Below are 21,223 nucleotides of genomic sequence, written 5' to 3' on the forward strand. Positions count from 1 at the left end.
TTTCTTGATAATATTACTACCTTTTGTTAAGTCAGCACTTGGAACAAGATTAAAGTGAAAATTAAATGTGTATTTCTATTTAATTTATTGCACACAGTTTGAACAAACCATAAAGGCCCGAATTCACGAAGGTGGTACAAATTAAACCATGATTTAAACCATGGACAAAAACCATGGAGCGCCAAGTGTCGCATGGAATATTTCGTTACAAAATCAGTCATTTCGTCGATGAAATTATTATTTTGTAACGAAATGACAACATTTTGTATCTAAATGAACATTTCGTTCACGAAATGATAATTTCGTAAACGAAACCGTCATTTTTTTTCGACGAAATGACCAATTTTGTAACGAAATATTCCATGTGACACTTGGCGCTCCTTGGTTTTTGTCCATGGTTTAAACCATGGTTTCATTTGTACCACCTTCGTGAATTCGGGCCAAAGAGTGAAATACCTAGATATATTGCTGAGTATGATGCAGGGATGCTCATTGAATCTTACACTGCATCTCTCTCTCTCTCTGTTCCTCAGCCAATTTATGTTGTCATAGAGAAGGATGAGGAGACAAAGAAGATCCAGAAGAGCATCAATGGAGGAATGCAAGCCAACGCCCAACACCTCATGAACTACCTGAGCACATGGGATAGGTAAGTCCACTCTCAGCATTTTAGGATGGATCTGGTTCACTGTAGGGGGATTTTACCACAGATAAACATGTGGATTCATTGAGTGCAGCAATATCGGTAGAAGAGGTCAGTGAAGTTTGGGGTGGATTCTCCTATAAGCTAACAGGAATAGGATGCACACTTTAGCGCACAACTCATCTACATTCTTGAGACCTGGCAGTGCATTACAATGTAGAGCTTCAGCCTGCAGAATAATTCCTCTCAATTTTAAACTATCTCCATGTTTCCATGCATTTTTCTTATCTTTCCAGTCACACCACAAAGTGGATTATGAAATAATTCTTCAGTCATTAGCGAACCTCTTACTGGAGTGTTAAAGGGACAATGTGTATAATTGTGAGTCCAAAATTTGCTGAAAAATGTTGAATCTGTTTCATGTTGTGATAGCAATTGTAATATATGGTTCCATACATATGAAAAACTCAGATCATGACCAGGAATTATGGAAATACTAAACTTTTATCATTGGGCATATCGTTCCGAAATGGCACTTGTGCTCTCGCCATGATGACAACAGCTAATTGCCATAGGTGGCAGCATTCATTATTGCGGAATACTGCAGCGATGCAGCATTATTTGAGGTTGAACCAGCAATTTGATATATGACTGTCCCCTAATATCACCCATTGTTCCCATTCTGACAACAGCTACAGTGAGATCTGGGAGGTTAACAAGGATGCCTTCATCAGGAGGTACCAGAAGTGTGAGCCACCCGTCTCATCCTTCGATGCTGATATTGCCAGGTAAGAAAGAACATTGCCTACCCTGCAGAAGGGCCCGTTCATGAAGTTTAGACCCAAAATTGAAGTCTCTGTGACATAATTTGACAGAGGGTTTTTTTTTTTTTTGAGAGTTTTTTTTTTCATAATTATTATGATGAAATCATCATTTTTGTGTGTGTATGTGATTTTCAGACACACAGTCCTTACATCCTTCTGCCCAGCAGGTTATGAGAAAGGTATATCCTCAGATACATTGGATTTATTTCCTGTACAGCAATGTGTTGCTTGAAGTCAAAGCTGTAGATTAAGTAGTGATAACTGTAGATAAAACAACTCATCATTCCAAGCACCAGTTTAATTAGCAGTAAATTGTTGGAAGATATACCTGACCTACACTCTTAAAATGTATAGAGGGAAACTAACACACACAAACTAAAGAAAGGAAATTACTTTATAGTCCCTCAGCTCATATGTACGTAACAGTGTCTTTATCCTAAATGTAGAAAGTTTATTCCACCCATTGTCCTCCTGTTTGATAATGAGCTCTCTTTCTATTAATTGCTTCTCTTTCTTTTTAAATTCTGATGTGTAGATACACAGAGGTGGCCAACAATGTGCAGAAGGAGGAGACTGTGCTCAATATTCAGTTTGTCATGCTGGACTGCTCCCCACTCAAGTTTGCTCTACTCAGCCACTGCAACGAGTGGCAGAACAAGTTCACCACTCTCCTGGCCCAGATGGCCGGCCAGAAGCTGAGCGACCTCCACAAGTTCCTCAACGAGAACCAGGAGAAGTATGGATTAATGGATGGGTTTCCATGGTGGTGGTGATGGTGGTGGTGGTGGTGATTGATGATCGAAATTGACACTTATTGTAGTGCTCATGCCGATTGGTACTTGGCTATATTAGTAATCACAAGGATTTGGTAGTGCCTCAACAAAGAAATTGATTATGGTTATCAAGTAATAGTGACAATAAAGATTATAATGGGATTGGATTTGGTGATGATGATGTTGAAGCTGATTTGATTTAGTGATGATTATTACAGTGGCAACAGTGACATCAGTGCAGTCAGTAGAGTTGATGGTGATGATGATGATAATGCATCAGTAGTGGGCTTTGCCAGGGAAAAATTTGTATGAAGAAGGATGATAATTTGCTCAAAATATTTAGGTTGTTAGCCTCAAGAACACTCGGCTGATTTCTCATGGCTGCTGCCTCGTGACAACTGTCTCATAAGAAAAATCATTCCAGATGAAGAGGCGGCTGATAAAGAATACACCAGAAGAAATGGTTATGATGTTAAAAGTTGGAGTGTATCATTACCTGTTAAACTCATCAATGGAGTGTTTTAAATGAGGAATATTCTGTGTTTGAAGATGATTGATACTCTAAATGCTGATGTCCTCCAAATCCTCATCTATCCTTTCATCATTTTTTGATGCCAATCTGTAACTGAATGTTGTAAAGTGCTGTGAAACCAGTCATTGACTGTGTAAGGGCGCTATATAAATGATCTGATTGTATTGTATTGTATTGTATCCCAGACTGAGCAAGCCTCCGCAGACCCTGGATGAACTGGGAGACAGCCTTGAGCTGCTGGAGACCCTCCAGAAGGACCAGTCCAACATCGAGGCTCGCTTCCCGCCCCTCCACGACCAGTTCTCCATCCTGGAGAAGTACGATGTTCCAATTCCAGATGACGTAAGTAACTGGCTGCTCTTAGTTGTTTGAAATACAAAGGATGTGTTCTTTTTTGACGGTTTTAGTGTGTGTGGTTTGTGCATTTACAGTCCACGCTCAGTTTTCCGGTCATGTAAGGACCAGTTCTCATCCAGATGCATTTAGGTGTGATATGCTCAACGTGACACTTTTAAGCAAGTTGTGTTGGGAATATGCAGAAGGTAATGTTTATTTTACTATTCACTATGATGATTTACTTGATATTTGCATGTTTGATAATTAAAATAATGTTGAAATGAAGTATTAATGGAAATACACCCTCTCTTTGGTCTTTGTGCCTTCTAGCAACAGTATTTTACACTGAAAATGCAGAAATAATCGTGTGCCAGTCCATTCCCAGATAATGGAGAGATCTGAAAAAGTGATGACTGGACATTCGAGGTTAGATTGTATATTTGGTAGCAAACTAGGTACAGATTCACGTTTTCTCTCCTCGATATGATGCCACCTCAGGTGCGACAGACTCTGGATGAGCTGGGCAATGAGTGGGTTGCGTTCCAGCAGTGTCTGATCGACAGCGACGTCATGCTGAAGAAGCACAAGGAAAAGTTCAAGACGGGTCTGATCCACTCAGCGGAGGAGTTCAAGAAGACCACCCACGCCCTCCTGGAAGACTTCCAGACTAATGGTGAGTCCTGACTGTTGTCTTCACTCATAACTTCTTGCCTTCATGTCCTTCTTAATGATTGTGATGATGAAGAATAGATTGAATCAGGATTGCCAGCAGTACTGTTCGTGAGTGTCAAAATGTCAACAGAAACTTAAAATATCAAGAGGGCAGTGAATCAGTTTTATTCTGTCAGGTTTAGGATTCATCAGTCAAGATATCCACTAGCATGATTCTTTGATTTACTCTTTGGTGTCCAAGCACGCAGCTTAACTTGCCAAGCTTTTTCATGAGTAATCCATCCAAACTTCACCTATTTGTGAAGTCAGCAAGCCTTTTCAGGTGTAGCAATGTGCCTCAATCCAACAGGAAGGGCATAGTTACACACTAAGAATCAGAGGGATTAGGTAATCTTTATATGTATTGAGAATTGGTTTCCAGACATTTGTGCCAGTTGGCAAACAAAGCAGAGTAAGGGTTACTCCACACAGATGTCCTAATAGAAACTGTTAAAACTTTTCTTTTCCATTGGCTCATGGAGCATCACAATACTTTCCAGTTTTACAGTTATGTTTTACAGTAGTGGGTATGTGAACCTTACATCGTAGCTTTGTGGAAAGCTACTTCTAAATGCTGATAGACTAGCATGGCATGTTATGGAAAGGACATAGGTACATTCATATTATCCTGTTGAGGACGGGCTGATTTTGCAACAGCATGCATTTCTTATGGACACCTTCCCGGGTATGCTCGGGACTCGTCCTCAGTGGGTGAAAGAAGTTTACACAAACTTTATTCTCCTGACTTACCCCAGGCCCATTCAGCAGCCAGTTGAACTGTGATGACGCCCTGGCCTCCATTGCTGCCACACGGGAGAAGGTCACTGACCTCAAGAAGCAAGAGGCCACCATCCGACGTGGGCTGAACATCTTCAAGATTGACCAGCCGCCCTCCAAGGAGATCCAGCAGATTGACAAGGTAGGTTTTTAGTTATTGCCCTAGATGAATTCTTCGATCCCATTTTCATCGATTTTGATTTAACATAAAGAGCCAAGATTTCAGTGACAAAAATCAAAACTCTTGCATATAAGATGGTTAAATGATTACACATCAGTGGGAAATTGAATGTTAAAAGATGTTAAAAGAAATGTAAACAGATGCTAACTGTACCAGATAAAGCATGTTACAGGTAAGGTATCAAAAGTTCTGTTGCATACACAGCCATATCACAAGAGCATTTAAAGGATGTGTATATACTCTTCCTTCAATCAAAGTGTGTCTCAAAAATTGATAACGCCAAAGATATAACAGCTTAGTGTAGAGTGATTTTGACTTTGGCCAAAGGAGCAGGCAAGATGTATCACATAATATAAGCTGAAAGTGTTCACATTGCTCTCCTTACCAACAATTTGCCCAGAGGGAACACTGATTGATACAAACTATGATCATATAAATCTGACTCGTTCATAACACTTAATATCCTGTATGAGATGGGGTGACTTCAAGAGACATTGTTCAAATATGTGGATGATGGGCAAGTAGTGTACAGTGTGGATGATGTAGAAATGCTGGTTTTATGTGGGTGATGCAGAGGTATCATCCTATGTGGACATTGCAGAGATGTTGTGTGAGTTGTATGATGTAGAAATGTTGCTCACATAGATTTACTTCTCCATTCATTTTAGGACCTTGATCACATTGAGGCGGTGTGGCAGCTGACCAAAGAGTGGGAGGAGCTGTGGAACAGCTGGAAGGTGGGGAAGTTTGCATCCCTGGTTACCACGGAGATGGAGATGACTGCTGGCCAGCTCTTCAAGAAGCTGAACAAACTGAGCAGGGAGCTGAAGGTAAAATGCTGGGCTTACTTGTACCAATCATTCCTCATATATGCACACACAAATATTAAGATCACTTAATTTGCTGATGGGAATTCAAAATTTCTAAGAATTAAAAAAAACAAACAGATTTTAACGTTCGCCTAATTCTTCTGCCGGTTATTGAGGAGGAATCTCTCTCCTGCCATTCGATAGAGAGTGCACATGAATTATTGAATTGTACCACATGTATTGTAGAATGCAAATACAGAGAAATGAGGAAAGCTTGTTTACAGGATGTGTCAGACCAGTGTGTGTTTTAATGTCATCACATCAATTATTGCAATGTCACAGAATAACTGAGAGTTTTCTGTCATGAGTATTTCAATCCTCTTGTTCTTGTGGTCACCTCTCAGGATCGCAACTGGGAGATCGTGGAATTCTCCAAGAATCGTGTCGACCAGTTCCGCCGCACCATGCCGCTCGTCACCGATCTCCACAACCACGCAATGCGAGAGCGTCACTGGCAACAGCTGCAAGGTACGCAGATCAATTAGGATACGTGTTTGCATTTTAAACTCATAACCGGCAAGTTTGGCAGTGAGACACGTAAACTTTTATAGCACTTCCTGGCATCTGTTCTCACTGAATTTCCTGTAAATTCTCAATGTACAATGTACACGTGTACCTGTATGTTTCTGTAAGTTGGTATGGTTTAATTCATCAGATTTTAATCAGATATATAAGATTTTGTGTAATTGCCCTTGATTTGAATATTTTGATGTGTTCACTACATAAATTGCCAAGGTATTCTGCAATAAATCAGTTTATATTTTAGATCTGCTTCAGTGATTTACATGTGGGGGTAGGGGGCTACAACCTGTAAGGTACACTATACCTAAAAGCCTGCCACATCATAGACACTCACTTTTACTATGTGTCAATGGCTATGGCCCTATGTAGTATAGTTGATGTAATCAAAAATATCCACAGCATGTAACAACCAGGATCGAGTATGCTAGTTGTAGGACTTCTTTTTGGCTAATATTTTACATTTTTGTCATTAACCATGCTGAAATTGTGCTATAGCAGTGGTATTTCGCACATTTCTTATGCATTTGTGTACATTGTACAGCAGTAATAATCAGTTCTGCAAGTATATGAGAACTATGTTTTCACTTTAATTTCCCAGACGAACTCCAGAAGCCGTTTGACCACACCTCTGAGGATTTCACTCTGGAGCGCATCATCGAGCTGGGCTTTGATGCCCACGCCGAGAAGGTGGCTGAGATCTCTGGGGCAGCCAGCAAGGAGCTGGCCATTGAGCAGGCCCTTAGCAGCATCAAACAGGTCTGGGAGGACACTGTCCTAGACGTCAGCCCTTACAAGGACCGTGGTCACTTCAGACTCAAGTAAGAACCAATACTATACAGTGACATGACCAATATTGGTTTTTCTCTTCCAACAACAGTTGTCAAAAATGTGTATATTTAATTTGTTAAGTTCTATTCCTGAGTAGCTTAGTGACAATTGCAGCATTTGCCAAATTGGGCATTATTCTTCCTTTCCATTACATATTAGTGTGTAATTGTCAAGCAGATTTGAGTTGCTTCCCTCCACTAGGTCAATGTCTCCTGTGTATTTTCACCTGGTGCTATGATTGTTGTTACTGTACATCATTGCATTGGGTAATTTTGCAAGCAGTTTATTGTTTTTTTGTTTTTTGACTGTTGAAAATGAAGTGAGTCTGAAGTTGAAAGGAGGAGGCAATATTCGAACTAAACCTGTCAGCAAAAAGCACCAATGTACTGTAAATCCAGAAATGTGTGCATTCATTGTAATTTTGTGAATTTGGCAAGAGCCAAGATTTACGGGATAAAAATGCAGACAAAAGTGCTTGTCTACATTGTAATGTATTGGATGCTGGTGGAAATTTGCAAAAATCTAATGAGGCTAAAAAGGCTGTCGGCTCCAATTCATAAAAATTTAATGCCCCGTATATACAGATCCGTGTTTGACCTGTGACCTGATGAACCTAACTCTTCTTCCTTTTTTTTTCCAGGGCAACCGATGAGGTGTTCCAAGCCCTGGAGGACAACCAAGTGACACTGTCCACAATGAAGGCATCCCGCTTCGTCAAGGCCTTCGAGAAGGAAGTGGACTACTGGGAGAGGACGCTCTCCCACATCCTGGAGGTCATTGAGATGACGCTGACTGTCCAGCGCCAGTGGATGTACCTTGAGGTAAAGATACCATACTCACCTCTCACCACATCCATACTAGTCCCTCGATCATCCCACTCTGTACCAGCTCTCCCCCTCTCAGCACTTGTCGCTATAGTTTGTTTTCAATTCTATTGTTTAAAAGGTGATCAGTCCTTATCAGCATTCATGGTGTCCTCAAAGCTTTCATGCAATCTGCAGATGGCAATATGCCAAGCGTCAGAACACCTTGTGTCAGATAAAAACAAAAATAAGGTAGACTTCCTCCTCCATGACAGAGAGACACTTGGATGCTCCTCGATAATTCTATGTTACAGCTTCCCACCTCTCAGTAGAAGAATATTTTTTATTTTAGCCCTTGAAGGTAAGGGTATGACTACTGATATAGTGTTGTTATGTTTTCGATAGCAATGGAGTTGTGCAGTTGTTGTCTTATACTACAATGAGCATTTTTTCTGTCACAGGCCCCTTTGCCCTCCTTGGAGCTGGTTTTTTTTTTTTTGTATTTCTTTATTTTAGCCAAAGATAAATGGCATGTTGAGCTGATTTATGAATAAAAGCAGGCAAGGGCCACATCCTTGACAGTTTGATAAGCTTTATCTAACTTTCAGGAAGCATAGATATTTTGCAAGCAACATGTCTGCACATACATATTTGCAAATATCTTCTGTTGAAGTGCACCCAGTATGACAAACCCCATGATTTGTTTTGTCGCACAGAACATCTTCCTTGGCGAAGACATCCGCAAACAGCTCCCTCGTGAGTCAGCCGAGTTTGACAATGTCAATGCCAACTGGAAGATCATCATGGTCAGACTGCACAAGGACAACAACGCCCTCAGGGGCACGCATCATGAAGGTGTGTGAGCACTCTTATTTTCTTCTCTTGCTCTCAGTTCAACTCGTACAATGTTGAGACGCTTCACTGCAAATCTATGACAGCTGTGGGTGTGGTTTGTGAAAATGATGCATGTTGCATTTGATGTGTGGTTGATCAAAACAGAAATTCATAAGCCTCAAGGAGTGATCCTCTTGGGCTGATAAAAGAATTGCATTTATGTTGTCGATTGTTTTTTTAGAGGATCATTTGTTGGTTATGGGGGGGGTGGGCATTTGTACGGTTTTTGTTTGTATTTTTGTTAGTTTGTGATCCACCATTATTGTGTTGTAGAGCGGGGATTCCAAATTTACAATCCATCATTTGTGCATGCAAGATTCTTTGTTGCCAGGCGGAATTAATGTTTATCGCAACTGCTGAACAAATGTAAATAAGCACCTATTAATCAGTGTTTTAGTAGTAGCCATTTAAAAAAAAAAGATCATGGGCATACATACTTGCGTTGGATTCGAACCGATGATCTCCTGATCACCAGAAAAGTGTACACTGGACTATCAAACTTCCACTCGACAGCCAGTACTGGTTCTGGTCCTTAATTGTGTATAAATGAATGTCCTGAATTATTGCCCCTTCTTGTACTCTAGGTTTACTTGAGACCCTGAATGACATGAACAACAAGCTGGAAGAGATTCAGAAGTCCCTCGACATGTACCTTGAGACCAAGAGACAGATCTTCCCCAGATTCTACTTCCTCTCCAACGACGATCTCCTGGAGATCCTCGGACAGTCCAAGAACCCTGAGGCAGTGAGTGACACCATCAAATTTTGTGAATTTCTTCTCCTTCAGACAGTATATTTTTGTTTTCAATATCCTTCATAAATCTCCGCACTTATTTCCTCAAGATGACCACCTTCTAGCCATTCAAATTTTTGGCAATCAGAGGCCTGTTGCATGAAACTTTTAACCTGGGAAAACTCGTGTTATTTCTAACAGAGCTTTTTCCTGTGTAAATGTCAACGGCAAAAATCATGCTATCACAAGTTTTCACTTCTGACCAGAGTTTTTTCCTCATTTAAAAATTATGATGCAATAGACCCCAGGTCTGTAATCCTTAATTGTGTACATTGCATTATCTCCTTCTCCTGTCCATCTTTTATCTCTCCATTGTATCTTATGTTTCATCAAGCTGGCCAACAGCTCATAGCCTGAGCAGAAGAAAATTAAAATCTACATTATCTTTCTGTGACCCCTTAGAGCTGGACTATTTGTGTCGATTGTTTCACCCATCACTGTATGATTTCATCAGACACTAAAGGCAAATACTTTGGTGATGTAATGAATCATTCACCTTTTGTGAATCACTCTTTACTAATAAATGTTCTCTTTGCCCCCTCCCCCTTACAGGTTCAGCCTCACCTGAAGAAGTGCTTCGACAACATCAAGACCCTGCGCATGCACAAGATGGGAATCACCCAGAAGTTTGAGGCCCAGGGCATGAACTCTGCCGACGGGGAGTATGTGGAGTTTGGTCATCCCGTGCTGCTCGAGGGACCTGTAGAGGTAAAACTTTCTGTCTGGAAAATTGTGTGTATGTCTCTCATTTTTGCCTCTAGAAGGATGTTATCTTTTTCTCAATCTCTCATCCTGCATGTCTGCATAATGAGGTATTCAAAATATTTATCAACATTGCATTGAAATTTATATGTTATCAGTTAATGAAAGAGGTACTTGTTTGATGCAAAAACATGTTAAAGCAAATAAAACAACCTATAGTTCCCTCAAGACTTGACTATCTCTAGCAAAGTTATCTATGTGAATGTACTGTGAGAGTGTAAAATGAGCTCAACTTATTTTGTTCCCCCTTCAGAATGCCTTGACAAGCAAAATTACACTATTGTGTACACAAGTAATCTAGATCTAGTTACATCTATGTGTTTAATTGTTTTTTTGATTTATAATTGTTGATAGTGGCCCGATTTATTCTTCTGTTTAATAAGTATGAGTTAGTTTCCAGTCATTGTATCATTCATTGATCATATTTCCATTATCCCCTATCCATTTTGACACACTGCTGTAATCATATTGGGTTTGATTCTCAGTAGGATATGATATGATGTTTTTGACATATGTTCATTGATTTGGAGTCATTACTTCAATGGCTGTAAAACTGATCATTTATTTTTGATGTGCTGTTGTCCAGGCGTGGCTGTGTGACATCGAGAGGACCATGAGGTGGACGCTGAAGGACATCCTGAAGCAGTGCAAGATAGCCCTCAAGAAGAGTCTGAGCAAGAGGGACAAATGGGCCAAGGAGTGGCCGGGACAGGTGAGTGGACACTGAGACTCCAGCACAGTTTAACCAGACAAGGACAAGGTTTTATTTTCTTTCAGGTGTAGAGAGTATGCTGTGTTTCTAGCTCCAAATATTACATGGCTCTGATGTACGTATGAGACAGAAATAGGATGATATGGGCAAGTATAATGTGCAGACCTGGATGTAATTTTTCTTTGGAAGATTTTTTTTTTTTTTCAACGCAGTGTAAAATTAGAACTGTGAATAGTTTTATCCTTTGATTTCAGCTGCCTTAAAGATGCTACCAAGTTTTTTGTTTTCGTTTTTTTCTCAAAAGATAATAATTTTTCACGTGAGCTAGCATGCTGGAGAATCTCTGAAAGGTTACTCCTTTCCTCCTCTGTTCTTCCTTTTCTTTGTTTACTTCCTTCTTTCTTCTACTTTTTCTTCTTTTTTCGTCCCTCCTTCTACCCACACCTGCTACTGATCTGCCATCTCTTCTTATCAAGAGAGCACAAGAATGTTAATGTGGCTGCATTTAACCAGCTCTTGTCTGCCGTTCCTTGTCCACTCTTCAGATGCTGATAACGTCCAGTCAGATGCAGTGGACGGCTGACGTGACCAAGGCTTTGGCCACGACCAAGGAGAGGGGAGACAAGAAAGCCCTGAAGAGTCTCAAGAAGAAGCAGGTGTGTGACATGATGAGGATTGAGACAGGCACTGTATATGCTAAATATTTCACAAGGTTTTTGTTTTCATGAATTTCACAAGTTGAATGCTATTCGTGAATTTAAAAACATACGAATATATCAACTCGCGTCTAGACATGAATGTGATATGCACGAATACATTTCTGCTTTCATTACTACGCTCCATGATTGTTAATTTAACTACTCGCGAAATTGTTGGAAGTCCCAATTTGCGAAAAATTAGAGTCGCTGAATATATAGCATTAACACTACCATGCCCAACCTGAAATGACGCATGGCAATTTGCCAAGGAATACTTTGAATGATGAGTTTTATCAGTTTGTACTAGTATTCTGTGACCACCATTTGACTTACCTTTCGACGATCTGAAACTTTCATTGTTGCTTTACTGGTAGACTGTAAAAGGTGACCTGGCAGTGATATTTTATTGAGTTATATGAGAAAGGGATGAATGAGAAAGGGATAATTCAATATATGACACTAAAATTGCCTTATTTGAGGCATGTTTTTACATTAATTTGCATGTTTCAAAAAAGTGTGTAGCTGTGTGTCATCTGCTCTGTTTGCAATGCAGTCAGAATACCATAGAGAGAAATCTGCCTTTTCTGTGGTTGAAAAAGGTCACCCTGGTTTCATCACTAACTGATGCATAATCTTACATCACACGCAGGTTTCCATGCTGAACAAGTTCTCCGAGATGATCCGTGGCAGCATCCCCAAGATGCTGCGAGCTAAGGTGGTCGCCCTGGTGACCATCGAGGTCCACGCCCGCGACGTGATCGAGAAGCTGATCAAGGCGGGAGTCAACGACGTGACGGCCTTCGAGTGGCTGATGCAGCTGCGAGTCTACTGGGACAAGGAGATCGACGACTGCGTGGTGAGGCAGACCAACACCCAGTTCCAGTACGGCTACGAGTACCTCGGCAACTCAGGACGTCTTGTCATCACCCCACTCACTGACAGGTGAGGACCGCATCCGAACCCTTTTTGTTGTTGTCGTAGCTCTAACAGTCTAGCCCTTCCATAACTGGGCTTTTCCAGGTGAAAGTGTTACCATAGTGTTAAGGTGGGTTTTATTACACTTTTGAAGTTGAATGATGCAGTCATAGAGTTGGATCCTTAAATACTTGATGCAAAGTTCAGATGATTATGTTTGATGTCTCTGCCCTGCAGAGTTATGTACACATAAATCATCCAGAAAGTGCCAAGGTTGTCTCATGAATACCAATGTTGAATTCACCATACATGTATGCAAAAGAGCATGTGACACTTAACCTGTTGATGACAGGCTGATTTTGCTACAACTTGCATTTTCCATAGACACCTGCCTGAGTATGCTTGGGACTCGTCTTCAACAGGTTAAGATTATATCAACTAAAGGATCGTCAACATTGACATAGATCAGCTTGTCAATTGTTGTCAATCTTTAGCTGGACGTAATCTAAAGTGCCACTTAAAGTTGATTGGAGATGGGTTAGCACACAATGAGTATTAAAAGAGTAAGTATGTTGAGAAATGTATTTCACCCTCTCCACCAGGTGTTACATGACCCTGACCACTGCCCTCCACCTCCACCGAGGGGGCAGTCCCAAGGGACCGGCCGGAACAGGCAAGACTGAGACCACCAAGGATCTTGGCAAGGCCCTCGGGAACTACGTCATCGTGGTCAACTGCTCCGAGGGTCTGGACTACAAATCGATGGGCAGGATGTTCTCTGGGTTGGCTCAGGTATGGAGGGATGGAAAAAAGACAGAGGATTGTGTCATGTGCCAAAGTGATATGGAGTCCCGTGATGTTACTGTAAAATGAGGAATGTTCGCATGAATTTTAATCTAGAGAATTTCGTCAGCGCCAACATTCGCGAAATTAAATTGTACGCGAAAGTTCTTGCCTACACAGTGTGCATTGGATGCCAGTGGCAATTCGTGAAAATTTCATGCTGCGAGAAAGGCCGTCGGCTCCAATTCACGAAATTTTCATGCTGCGAATATTTCGTGTTTTACAGTATTTGCTGGTGTGAGTGGTCAATCCTATTCATATGATTTTCAGTGGTTTGCACTGATGGGAAGTTTCACTTGCACACTTCATGCATACCGAGCTGGATGGTAGGATTTGGTAGATACAAAATTTTAGATTCTGCTTAGCCTTGTGATGATGATACTTAGATAATTCATCTGGCAATAATTTTGGGCTTAAGAAAAATACAAACAAACCAAATTTCAGAGAAAGGGAAACATTTATGAAGTTTGTCAACAGTTTTTGGCAAAATATTTGACTTAGTAACTTCATAATGTCGGTGCACTGTTTAGACACCTGTCACAACGGAATAGTCTTATAAAGCTTTTAATTGGAAGACAACTTACTCTCTGGCACAATCAAATGATCATTGATGTCTTCTTGTGTCTGTGAGGGTGTTCAGGGACACTGTATATTCATACCCTCTCATTACACTGTTGGTGTATGATGGCCCATGATTTCAAAGAATGTCATGTTGGTGTGTTCGCATTCTCATCCAGACGGGAGCCTGGGGTTGCTTCGACGAGTTCAACCGCATCAACATCGAGGTGTTGTCCGTGGTGGCACAGCAGATCCTCTCCATCCTGTCGGCCTTGGCTGCCGGCTCCTCCCGCTTCGTCTTTGAGGGGCGAGAGATCAACCTCGTCTGGTCCTGTGGAATCTTCATCACCATGAATCCAGGTAATGACATGCACACAGCCAGAATCACTACTCTATCCTTCCCCCCCCCCCCTCCACCACTTATGTAATGTCCACTCATATATTCTTTCCAGAGTTGGTCTTAAAGGTAGGGGATCCCTTTTACAAACCTCCCAAAATGCAGCAAAACATTAAATATGAACCTCAGGGGACTTGTTTAGGCCACTGCTGAGAAATTTGGAAGTCAACAGTTATCTACAATTTGAATAATGCACAAAACTCAAGTACTCAGTAGTTCTGTGTGTCAGCCACACTTAAGCCTTTTTGTTGCAGTCTTCTGTATTTTTTATCTATAAACACAAATCTAAAAGTATAAGAGCTGATGTAATAACATATAGAGTGTGTGGCAAGAATGTATATAGAAATGTTTGTAAGTTTTGATGAACTTTCTTCACAAAATATACATGATGGACACACGTGCAGTGCATGGGTCTGCAAAGGTAGCCTAGTAATGTACTGGAATTTACGGTGAGCCCCGAAAAAAATTCAATTCAAAATCTAACGGTCAATAAAAATGTACTAAATGTTACCTTCCACTTTCAATACTTTATGGGAGTTTCTAAAATGATACTCTCTTCAACATACACTGTATTTATACAACTCTTCATTTGAGGCATGCAAATGGGATTCCCTACCTTTAAGAGCTTCATTTTCATGCCATAAAAAAGGTTGTCAGCTCCAATTCGCGAAAGTTTAATGCTGCTAAAATAGCATGTTTTGCAGTATTTCATTATCAAGTGAATGAAAGTTTTTGGCCCAAATTTAGTTTATATTTTAAGCCTGTAATATCAACAAAATAAATACAAATATAAACACACACACATACACACACACACACACACACGCACACACACACACACACACATGCACTCATACACGTATGCTTTTCAGAAATGAAGAATCATTGATCATAGAGGACAATCTCAAAATTGGTTCATTATTATTTCACCTTCAAGGCATTCAAGTATACCATGAGTTTTGGGGCAAAAGATTATTCATGTTGCCGTCCATCTCAGGGTGTGCTGATGGATTTATCCTGTGTGTCTGTTTCAAGTGTCTGTCCGTCTGTCTGTCTATCTGTCTGTCTGTCTGTCTCATCTGTTGCCTCATGTGGATACTTGATGTGATACATCTTCTCCCACACAGGATATGCTGGCCGTACTGAGCTCCCTGACAACCTGAAGTCCATGTTCAGACCGATCTCCATGGTGGTGCCCGACTCGGCGTACATCGCTGAAATCATCCTCTTTGGTGAAGGTTTCGGAAACACAAGGGTATGTTCTTACGTGGCTCGGCTGATTTCTAAGACACGATGGGTGCTGTGGTACATTTTATTCAGTGCAATATTTCATTACAACAGGTTTGGTATTCTTGAAATAAGGATGCATTCAAAACTTCAGGTACAACATGGATAATATCTTAATAGACTTAATATATTTGCCATTGTATTGGCCTTGGGTTTTTATTTTTTTCCAGGTGAAATGTTCTCTTATGTAGATAGGATTTGTGAGCAATTGAATCATGGTCATGATCTGAGACAGAGACAAGAAACTATCATATATCCAATAATAAAAGGCAACCAAAGAAAAAGCCATCATCATAGGAAATTTCTTGGTGTATGTGCATTGTTTGCACCTAAGAGCTTGTGCCCTGAAAGCCTTGTGATAGGATGCAGTCTTTGAATAATAAAGACATACTGTAAGAAATTTTCTGCCATTTATTTTGGGTGCATAAAGCTAGGTATGCTACGGGACTGATTCTAAATCATTTTATCGTATGTATTCTGCAAGAGTTGTGTGTAAGTGCGCCATTTCTCAACAGGCAGAGGGAAACATTGCAGTAGCTTTACATAAAAATGTTATATGTGATACAGTAATGGTAGTAGGATCTTACCTGAAGCCCATGGCCCCTCTCTTTGCCGTCAGGTTCTAGCCAAGAAGGTGCACACGCTCTACTCGCTAGCTGTCCAACAGCTGTCGAAGCAAGACCACTATGACTTCGGTCTGCGAGCCCTGACCTCTGTTCTCCGCTACGCTGGGAGGAAGAAGAGGGGATTTCCCAATGTGCCAGATGAAGAGGTCAGTGTTGTCATCTTAGGCATTGTGATGTCATCTTAAGAATTGTGATGTCATTCTGTTTGATGGTCAGGATCAATGTGGTGAACAAGAATACAAATTGACTCAATAAAAGATAAATGAAACTAATCTATAGAGTGAAATTTATAAAAGTTACCATTCCTCTTATGCCCTTTTGTTGATAGAGGGCTTACATTTACAGTGTACATGTAAGATTTCTGTAAGATCACCAGAGATTTCTGTGAGCATCAAGCCTAGAGGATGTTTTGTACTTTACTATACTATACTATATTATACTATACTATACTATACTATACTATACTATACTATACTATACTATACTATACTGTACTATACAATACTATATTATTTTTGTACTAGTAGGTACTAATCACATAGTCACATAGAACATTAGTAGTTGAAGTAAAAAAGAAAACATCAAAATAAGTGAGGAAAAAATTACTTTGGGCCTGTTGAATAAAATGTTTTACCTGAAAAAAACTCAGGCTGATTTTTGATAAAATTTTTCCTGCGTTAAGTCAGTGGCATTATCATATTAACCTGTGTTTTCAGTTTGTACCAGAGTTTTTCTCAGATTAAACGTTTTACACAACAGGCCCCTTATGTTTCTCCATAGATCAATCTTACTCTAAGTTTGTGATGAACAAGAATACACAATGAGATAAATGAAATCAATTTATCGAGTGAAAATTCATAAAAGTTAACATCCATTTTATGCCTAGTGACTTAATTTGCTGCTCGTGTATGTGTGACCCAGTTGTATTTTCCCAGTTGACATTTTCTTGTACTCGAGAGGACAGGAATGCACACACACCAACAAACATTTGGAATATTTCCCAAGAACAGCTCCCTTGAGAGCTAATTACCACTGAAACCTTCCCTTCATTCTTACCCCGCTATCATCCAGGTCTTGCTGCTGGCCATGAAGGACATGAACGTTCCCAAGATGACCACCACTGATCTGCCGCTCTTCAACGGCATCGTCTCCGATCTCTTCCCGGGCATCGACGCACCCGTCATCGACTATGGCAAGGTATGGCAAACCCTCTTTCAGTGGAAACGCTTTGTACTCTGTCAGGACTAGAGTTGCAAGAGGCATATCATGACTTAACTTTAGGATTTTCAACAACTATTTAGATAATTTGTTACAGATTGTCTTCAATTTATTCCAAACCGGCTGTCTAAAGGCCATCACATACTATACGGCTTTCAGGCACACGACTGATCGACTTTGGATCTGAAATAAACAAGCGTGTTTCTTCTGAAGCCATTGTGATTTATTTCAGATCCAGAGTCAGTCAGTTGTGCAACTGAAAGTCGTATAGTGTGCAGTGGCCTTAGGAATTTCTGTAAAACATGATATATTCGCAACATTACATGTATATATTCGCGGCATGAAATTTTTGCGAATTGGAGCCAATGGCCTTTTCCATGGCATGAATTTTTTCGCGAGTTGCCATTGACATTCAGTGCATATAGTGTAGACATGAACTTCCATGTGCATTTTAAATTTGCGAATCTTGGCTCGTCGTGAAATTCATGAAATTAAAATGCATGTGCATATTCCTCGTTTTACAGTGTGAGAATTTAACAAGTAAAAAAAAAAAATTTCCAGAGTTCAACAAGAATAAAGTGACATCACTGAAGTTGAACTTTTTTCCTATGTTTAAAAACAAATATTTCTGATAATTTTGTGTTTTCTTGTATGATGATATAGATGAAGGCGGTGATAGAGTCAGAGCTCCAGAAGGCCGGCTACCAGCCCATCCCCTCCACCATCCTCAAGGTCATTCAGCTCTACGAGACGAAGAACTCTCGCCACTCCGTCATGATCGTCGGCAAGACCAACAGCGGCAAGACGGTGTCGTGGCGCATCCTCCAGTCCACGCTGTCCAGGTTGAAGAAAGAAGGAGATGACAATTACAATCTCGTCAGGGTACGAATGTGAACGTGACTCTCTTACTTGCAGAGGAACATCATATATTACATTTCATTTATGACATAATTAATCTTATGTAAACAATGCAAATGTTGTATGGTCCTTCCAACCATTCAGAATTTCGAGGAAAGAATCTGAATTTTGACAATTCCCAGCTCTTGTTTCAAGTGGACTTTCCTATTTTTCTTGATCATTCTATTACACACTTCTAACTGCTCTTTCTTTCCTACTTTTGAGCCAAATCATCCCTATTTTTCAGTAAGAAGGGTTCGGAGCTTTGGATGTGTCACATACCACTGTATGCACTGTTCATTCAATGAATAAGGAATTGTTAGCCAGGTATACGTGCAAGTGGCAAATTTGCAATAGAGTCCTGAAGCAACCACGTCATTATCATTCATGTTTTAGCAGCAAATTTAGCAATTCCCCCTTCCTCCATGGAGATGGTATATATTGCATTTGTGATGGGATGGCAATTCTCTGGCTTCGTGAGGATTTTTGTTAATAATCGGTCAATGAACATCTGCAAAAAAGTGAAATCACTGCAGAATATGTGTCACATGCAGTGTGATGTATATTAAAAAGATTTAGTGTGTAACACATGTGTATTACAAGTATGCTGTGTTTTCCATGATACTATCAGGTTTTGAGATGGCAGACAATTCCGCGAGTATCCGCAGATATTGTACCACAACTGCATGCTGAAAATAACAATGTTTTCTCATTTAACAGCAAATCTGAAAAGTTCTAGTTCCTAGTTCAACAAATGTCTTCTTTTTTTCTTTTGACCCATTGAGGACGAGTCCTGAGTATACTCGGGCAAGTGTCTATGGGAAATGCATGTTGTAGCAAAATCAGCCCGTCCTCAATGGGCTAATCTTGTATGATAATCATCGACCCATTTTTAGCTCAGGCTTTTCATTGAATCTTGACCATTCAGTAAAGGAAGTACGGCTGTGTGCATGTATCATCTCACTGGACACTATGAATGGAAAGTGATCTTTCAAGTAGCAAAGTAAAACTAACATGACAGTTTGTGTATGACTGAAGCTTTAACTTTTTTTGGTTGATGCTATCTGACCCATTCAGGAGTTCCCCATCAACCCCAAAGCTCTGTCCCTTGGTGAGCTCTATGGTGAATTTGACCTCAACACCAATGAGTGGACGGATGGTGTTCTCTCAAGCGTCATGCGTCAGACTTGTGCAGGTTTGTTTGTGTGTGGTTGTTAAACTGTTGGTTTGTTTTGTGCCATTCTACTATCTTGTGTTCAGTCTAGGACAAAAACATAACATGTAAAGTTTTGGAGATGCAACATGAAATAGAAATGCAAGCAATTGTTCTTGTTGTTGTTGTTGTTTTTTCACTTTACAATCTCCAAAGAAAGCTTTGTACCATCATACACTCCTAGTTAGGAAGTTAGATTTTTGATGAGCATTTTTGTCTCTTCATTCTCCCCCAACCATTGGGAAATGTAGAACACTCTGCATTATCAGATGTGTGCTGTTATATTTCAAAGTCCTTTTGCAAAATTATGATTTTTAACTAAAATGCTGCTAACTTATTCCCCCTTTGACTTGTCCTTTCCCCCAGAAAAGATTACTCGTTGCATTTGAATGATGAAATGATATTGATGAAAATTTATAAATGAACTTCAAGTCTGTGTTGTGTGCATTTTCTTTTTATGTCATTATCAAATGATATTTGTTTCTCAGTTTAGGAGCAGAATTTTGAAGAGAGGGCCAACTAAATGACAAAGTTGTAGCTTGGCACTCTATATAAGTGTAAACTAGCACAAGTAGTAAAATGAAGATGCACTTTGAGAGATGTCATCTTGTCTAGCTGTCTTCCCTTCCTTCCAGATGAGAAGCCCGATGAGAAGTGGTTGCTGTTTGATGCACCCGTTGACACTCTGTGGATTGAGAGTATGAACTCTGTCATGGACGACAACAAGGTTTTGACTCTCATCAATGGTGAACGTATCGCCATGCCCGACCAGGTACATTTCCTCTCTTCTCCTGTATTACAGTTCAGTTGATATCTACAATATCAATATCAATTTTTCTCACCATGACAATTTGATAGTTTCATATTTATGTCATTGAAAGTTACTATTTCATAGATAAAGATTAAACAATATGTAAAACAACCCATGTACAGTATGGAACATTTCCTTTTATGTAGGAGTATGAACAATGTAAGAAGAAGAGCCTATATGAGCCTTTCCTATTTTGATTTAAACCATTTTGCATTTCTCATGCTCTATAAATCTCCTTTCTAGACCCAGGCCCACAATATTTTGTAGACTGGCATATTATTCTCATCTCGCCATTTATAATACCTTTAAGAATTATATGGCTTATTTGATATACTTAGGGACAATTAGTTTGTTTACAAAATTGTACTGAGCAAAATTAGTTCACAGTATGAACCTATTTAAAAAAAAAAAAAAAAAAATCTTCTTCCTCGCTAACGAATACACTTTTGAAAGTACATGAGCACTGATGAGGGGAAACTGTTAATCATGAATGTCTTAATCTGTCAAGCATTTATTCATGTGATTATTAAGGCCAGTTACGAGCTCTCTTGTCATGGATATGGGCTTAACTACAGCGTTTTATTTCCTATCACCAAGGTGACACTATTGTTTGAAGTGGAGGATCTGGCCGTTGCTTCCCCCGCCACTGTCAGTCGTTGTGGGATGGTTTACACCGACTACGCCGATCTTGGATGGCAGCCCTATGTTACATCTTGGCTTGCCAAGATCAAGGACAAGGTAGATAACTGTTGTGTAGATGTACCTGTCTCTTTGCGTATACTTTCTTGCCTTTTCTGCTT

At 40.1% G+C, this 21,223-nt stretch overlaps 1 protein-coding gene across 1 annotated transcript in view; it reads left to right on the plus strand.

Annotated features, from left to right (window-relative positions):
- LOC140244608 (dynein axonemal heavy chain 2-like) overlaps positions 1–21,223 on the plus strand; it is a 77,742-nt gene that overhangs the window by 15,713 nt on the left and 40,806 nt on the right. The window contains exons 19-43 of the mRNA XM_072324229.1: positions 534–649; positions 1,336–1,431; positions 2,003–2,203; positions 2,958–3,114; positions 3,607–3,781; positions 4,575–4,738; positions 5,446–5,607; positions 5,991–6,114; positions 6,767–6,986; positions 7,637–7,817; positions 8,516–8,654; positions 9,278–9,438; positions 10,039–10,194; positions 10,835–10,960; positions 11,506–11,616; positions 12,308–12,600; positions 13,176–13,365; positions 14,154–14,334; positions 15,499–15,626; positions 16,278–16,430; positions 17,356–17,481; positions 18,166–18,384; positions 19,477–19,594; positions 20,248–20,384; positions 21,021–21,161. Of these exons, the coding sequence (XP_072180330.1) occupies positions 534–649; positions 1,336–1,431; positions 2,003–2,203; positions 2,958–3,114; positions 3,607–3,781; positions 4,575–4,738; positions 5,446–5,607; positions 5,991–6,114; positions 6,767–6,986; positions 7,637–7,817; positions 8,516–8,654; positions 9,278–9,438; positions 10,039–10,194; positions 10,835–10,960; positions 11,506–11,616; positions 12,308–12,600; positions 13,176–13,365; positions 14,154–14,334; positions 15,499–15,626; positions 16,278–16,430; positions 17,356–17,481; positions 18,166–18,384; positions 19,477–19,594; positions 20,248–20,384; positions 21,021–21,161 (3,975 nt within the window). The remainder of the gene's footprint in view (positions 1–533; positions 650–1,335; positions 1,432–2,002; positions 2,204–2,957; positions 3,115–3,606; positions 3,782–4,574; positions 4,739–5,445; positions 5,608–5,990; positions 6,115–6,766; positions 6,987–7,636; positions 7,818–8,515; positions 8,655–9,277; positions 9,439–10,038; positions 10,195–10,834; positions 10,961–11,505; positions 11,617–12,307; positions 12,601–13,175; positions 13,366–14,153; positions 14,335–15,498; positions 15,627–16,277; positions 16,431–17,355; positions 17,482–18,165; positions 18,385–19,476; positions 19,595–20,247; positions 20,385–21,020; positions 21,162–21,223) is intronic.

Source organism: Diadema setosum, chromosome 21 (genome assembly GCF_964275005.1).
Source record: "Diadema setosum chromosome 21, eeDiaSeto1, whole genome shotgun sequence".
NCBI lineage: Eukaryota > Metazoa > Echinodermata > Echinoidea > Diadematoida > Diadematidae > Diadema > Diadema setosum.